Source organism: Piliocolobus tephrosceles, chromosome 1 (assembly GCF_002776525.5).
Source record: "Piliocolobus tephrosceles isolate RC106 chromosome 1, ASM277652v3, whole genome shotgun sequence".
Taxonomy (NCBI): domain Eukaryota; kingdom Metazoa; phylum Chordata; class Mammalia; order Primates; family Cercopithecidae; genus Piliocolobus; species Piliocolobus tephrosceles.
This window is the reverse complement of record NC_045434.1, coordinates 89874700-89880145: the sequence shown is the minus strand read 5'-3', so window position 1 is coordinate 89880145 and position 5446 is coordinate 89874700. Positions and strand designations below refer to the sequence as shown.

Here is a 5446-nt window from a genome sequence, read left to right as displayed (position 1 = left end):
ATTTCTTCAGTGTACCATAGTTCTACTAGTTATCTAGACTTAAAGACTTGGAATCTCACCTAATGTTCCCACTTTCCCTGCCCCTCTTCTAATCTGTCTCCAGACCTCATCCCTTTATTCCTGCTATTATCCATCTACCTTCCTATAGTTTTGAACTACTGCATCCAGGTCGAAGTCCTTGTCACTTCTCACCTGTGCCATATAATAGACTCCTAACTGGCCTCACTGCCCAGTACTCCTCTTTCCAATTCATCTTGTATGCCACAGTTTAGGGTAACCAACTTGGTCCAGATTGCCCAGAACTATCCCACTGAAAGTCTCATGTCCTGGGAAACTCCTTAGTCCCAGACAAACTGAGACATCTGACCACCTACAACAGAGCCATTAGATTCTTCCTCTAAACAATACTTTGATTATGTCGCTTTTCCTGACCAAAACCCTGCTTCTCCTTTCTCATTAAAACAAACCATAAAGTAGGCCCCAAATCTGCCTCAGAGAATGTCTCAGAAAGCATATCGGGCTAGCGTGAGGAAACAAGTAAACCAGGCCTGGCTTTAGTCATAGCCCGTGAAACCCTTGGCAAATACATTCAACCTAGCTGAACCTCAGTTTCCTTATCTGAAAAATTCAGAGGCTAAGGCTAGATTTCTCTTTCAGTTCCAAAATTTCCTAAGTCTACTCTTCTAAATCCCTCTGCTCAACCCAGACTTACTAGCTCACTTGAATCCAAACACAACATATAAACTCTCACCTTAGTACATTTGATTCTTCCCTTCTCCCCACTCAGAAGTTCTTTGCTTTCTTCTCTGCCCACCTGAATCCTTTCAGGAACAACATGAAGCTCACCTCCTAAGGGACGTCCAGGCCCAGCCACGACGACTGCACATGCACCTAGGTTTCTAATACTCAGCACTTAGCATGTCCTAGCCCTGGAGTTCAAAGTATTTTTCTATGTGAAGCTTCTTTATTCCAACTGAACTAAAATCTTTCTGCACTGTTGTGATTCCCTTGTAGAATCCTGAACACACAGTAAGTAATAGCAAGTGTTATTAAAATTAACAGATTGGCTGATGGATACATAGGAAAAGGTCCAAACAGGGATCGAGATGTGAGACTAATGCAGAAATACAGGTGAGTCTACAGTTTTTTGCACCTTACATAAGATTCTCCAGTGCTTCCATAACCCAATAATTCATTTACCCCAAAAATATTTACTAAGAATCTCCCATGCTCAAGACACTGTGCTGGCATCCAAGGGCATGGAGATGGGAAATGAACAGAAGCTGGGGTCTCTAGCAGCATTTCTGTCTCACAGATATCACAAACTTCCATGTTGTCCCTCAACTCAAACTTTTCAGTATTAAGTCTTAGAAGGCTTAAGTGGTAGAATTTCTACCATCAGCACCCCTCATCCCCAAAACTGACTATGTATCTACTTCTCCCAACTAGCCTGTGGAGCTGTTAAATGAAAAATAATAGTAATTCAAAATAAGTTAATAGGTTAATATCCAAATATCTACCAGCACAAGAAAAAGGTTAGTCTAAAAGAAACCTCTTCCAGGGACTATATTCTGGCCAAATCAATAGAATCTCTAGTTTCAACTGTGACATATGTTTGTAAGTGACCATGTAGATATCCTTCTTCAGTATGAGTTGACTGTTGCCTCTATTAGTATTGGCAAGTGACATATATTAAGGATGAACTCAGTCAACACCTCTGTCTTTTGGGACCCTCACAGCACAAATACATACACACACAAACACATTCTCCTAATTAAATGGGGCTGGGACTTAAACAGTGTCACCTACTGTAGTGACAAACAGGTTCATGAGCAAGTGGGGGAAGTAAATAAACCAAACGGTTTGCAGAGGGAGAGGTCAAGCTGGGCTGAGCTGGGCTGGGACCAGAATGATTCAGGCTTTGCCACAGAATGGGTGTCTCCTGGGATGGCCTGGTAGGATAATTAAAACCCCTATAAATAGGATGAGTTTTTAGGTTTCCAATATCCTCTCTGACTCCTGAATCTTCTGCTCCTTCCTCCTCAAGCAGGTAAGATATGCACAGGGGAGCATTGGTAGTATCTACAAGGCTCTCAAGCGCCCTATAATGCACCAGGCTGGGGAGGACTGAGACTAATTTTTGTGGGTAATAGCCTTGGTTACCTTCTGCTTCCTTTCTCTGGCTCTATCTGAGAATATGACAATAGCTGGGATGGACTACTTCTGTGCCTGTAAAATGCAAGTGCCTTCACTTCAATGTGTCCTAGGCATCCCAAAACTGAGGGCTGTAACTATTGATGAATAGCTTAGTCTCCCATAGTGGAGCATTTACTTTTTGTGCAAGTTAGGAAAGACCTAATAATTTAGGGCCAAGACCCAGGACCATGGGCCCAGCAATGCTCAAGTCTCATTGCATTGAATTACAACAAGGGACTCAGCTTGTCCCATGTGATCCATTATTTGTCACTTATTCTTATAGACATCACTGTTTGTATGCTTTGGGCAGATCAGTGTGCTCTGCAGATAGGGCTTCAGTTTGGAGGCCTATAAACCCACTAACTGGAATTTTCATACTACAAGAAAAAAAAGGAATTAAGATTTAGATCCCAAAAGACCCAAGTCTTCCAGCATGGCCAATGTAGACCTAACTGATTATATATACCTCCTATAATCTGTGCCCTTAATTTGGCTATGTACCCACTTGCTATTTTTATCTGTAACAGCTTTTATGTTCATTGATTTCATTTTATAAGCATGTCCCAAAATCATCCAGGCCAGAAGTATTTGCTGGAATTTAGCCTCCCAGAAAGCTTCCTTAGACCTTGAAGAGAGACTTTCAGCCTTCTTCCTTGCTTAAGAAAGGCTCGTTACAAGACTGAAACCTGTTCAGTGGGATCTGTTTAGTGCCCCCTCCAGTTTGCTAGTTGTTAGTCGAAAATTATGCCCTACTATGCTAGCTTCTGGCCCTGCCTCTATTGGGCCTCCTGGCCTCCCTTCCTTTTGTTCTGATATGAGAGTTTCAATCAAGTGAATCCTACCTGGAGTACAGGATGGGATATGTAAAACACCTGCAATGCATTTTTTGTTTTTTAAGAAATTGTCTCTTTTTATAGCAGGGGAACCAAGTTTGCACCATCTCCCACTATAGCAATGATATTTGGTCCCTGACTGTGAGTCAAGGCAAAGGAGGGGTACAGCTAAGAAGGGGCTCTCTCACTTCTTAAACTTTTTCCCAGATCCAGAGGGTTCACTTTCCCTGTGGAAATGCTGTCTCATGGTCATTATCCTAAGGGCAGGAGAAATCTTGTTTCTTCTTTTAGGTTCACCTGTATTTGTCAAAATGGCTCAACTCCTGAGTAGCATACTCAGTGTGATCGAGGTGTTCCACAAATATGCCAAAGAGAATGGGGACTGCACCTTACTATGCAAGGAGGAGTTGAAACAACTGCTCTTGGCTGAGTTTGGAGACATCCTCCAGGTGAGATACACAGACACATAGCCCCATGGGATCAAGTGTGAATGACTCTGACACCTGCACCAGAGTTGGATGCATTGTTTTATTTGGTCTTGCTCCACCCTATAACAAAAGAAATTTCAGGCAGTTCCTTAGTAGTTCTCTCCCAGCATACACACACACACACACACACACACACACACACCCCTCCTTGTATCTGAGTTTGAACAGGAGGGAGTATAACTTCAAGGTAACAGGGAATAATTTCTCAGATGAAGATGTAAGATTCATACCTTGATTTCTATATTTTAGTGCTATCCACACATCTTTTCATGTATTCATTCATTCAACCAATAAAGAGTCACTGAGCACCTGCTCTACGCTCCTAGGCACAAGGGATATAAACATGAATAAAATCAGCTTCCCCTCCTTCTAGGATCTCACAGTGCAGTGAGAAAAAAAGGAGGTAAACAACTAGGATACAGCCTGTGATGGAATGGGATAACTTTGAAATGAATCAAATTAATTACTAATGGAGCTGATTTTAAATAAGCGTATCTACTCCCTGCTCCCATTGATCCAGCAAGGTTCTGAGAACCAACTGATCAAAGACTAGCGCCAAGTCCACACCACCTCAGATTAATGGTTTTTCAACCTAGGAAGGTCCATGCAGTACCTAATGGATTGAGGCATGAACACTAATACACATCTTAGTATGCAGAGGAAAGCATCTGATTTTGCTCTTTGTTTTATTTCCTAACAGAGACCAAATGACCCAGAGACTGTGGAAACCATCTTGAACCTCTTAGATCAAGACCAAGATGGACATGTTGATTTTCATGAGTACCTCTTGTTGGTGTTCCAGTTGGTCCAAGCCTGCTATCGTAAGCTAGACAATAAGTCGTATGGAGGCAGGACCTCGCAGCAAGAAAGGGGGCAGGAAGAAGCACAAGACCGTAAGTGTACACAACACAGACAGAGGCATGAGGAAGAAAGGCAGAACTCCCACCATAGTCAGTCTGAGAGACAAGACAGAGATTCCCACCACAGTCAGCCTGAGAGACAAGACAGAGATTCCCACAATGGTCAGCCTAAGAGACAAGACAGAGATTCCCACCACAGTCAGCCTGAGAGACAAGACAGAGATTCCCACCACGGTCAGCCTGAGAGACAAGACAGAGATTCTCACCACAATCAGTCTGAGAAACAAGACAAGGATTTCAGCTTTGATCAGTCAGAGAGACAAAGTCAAGACTCCAGCTCTGGCTCTGGTAAAAAAGTGAGTCACAAATCTACCAGGGGCCAGACTAAATGGCAGGGACATATCTTTGCCTTAAATGGGTGTGAAAAACCAGTTCAGGATTCTCATTATGGTCAGTCTGAAAGACTCGCACAACAGTCTGAAACATTTGGACAAGACTCTCGCTTTAACCGAACAAATCAACAGAAATCAGGCTCTTATTGTGGACAGTCTGGGAGGCTGGGTCAGGAATTAGGCTGTGGTCAGACGAACAGACAAGACCAGAGTTATCATTATGGTCAGACAGACAGACAAGACCAGAGTTCCCACTACGGTCAGATGGACAGACAAGGCCAGAGTTCCCACTATGGTCAGACGAACAGACAAGGCCAGTGTTATCATTATGGTCAGACAGACAGACAAGGCCAGAGTTCCCACTACAGTCAGCCAGACAGACAAGGTCAAAGTTCTCATTATGGTCAGACACACAGACAAAACCAGAGTTCCCACTACAGTCAGCCAGACAAACAAGGCCAGAGTTTCCACTATGGTCAGACAGACAGACAAAGCCAAAGTTCTCACTATGGTCAGACAGACAGACAAGGCCAGAGTTCCCACTATAGTCAGATGGACAGACTAGGTCAGAGTTCCCACTATGATCAGCCAGACAGACAAAGCCAGAGTTCCCCCTATGGTCAGACAAATAGGCAAGGCCAGAGTTCCCACTATGGTCAGACAGACAGACAAGGCCA

The 5446-nt window shown here is 43.4% G+C and overlaps 1 protein-coding gene across 1 annotated transcript in view; it reads left to right on the top strand.

Annotated features, from left to right (window-relative positions):
• Positions 1 to 3340: 3340 nt before the first annotated feature.
• RPTN (repetin) overlaps positions 3341 to 5446 on the top strand; it is a 3406-nt gene continuing 1300 nt past the window's right edge. The window contains exons 1-2 of the mRNA XM_023214341.2: positions 3341 to 3478; positions 4218 to 5446. The exon at positions 4218 to 5446 is cut by the window's right edge and continues 152 nt beyond it. Of these exons, the coding sequence (XP_023070109.2) occupies positions 3341 to 3478; positions 4218 to 5446 (1367 nt within the window). The remainder of the gene's footprint in view (positions 3479 to 4217) is intronic.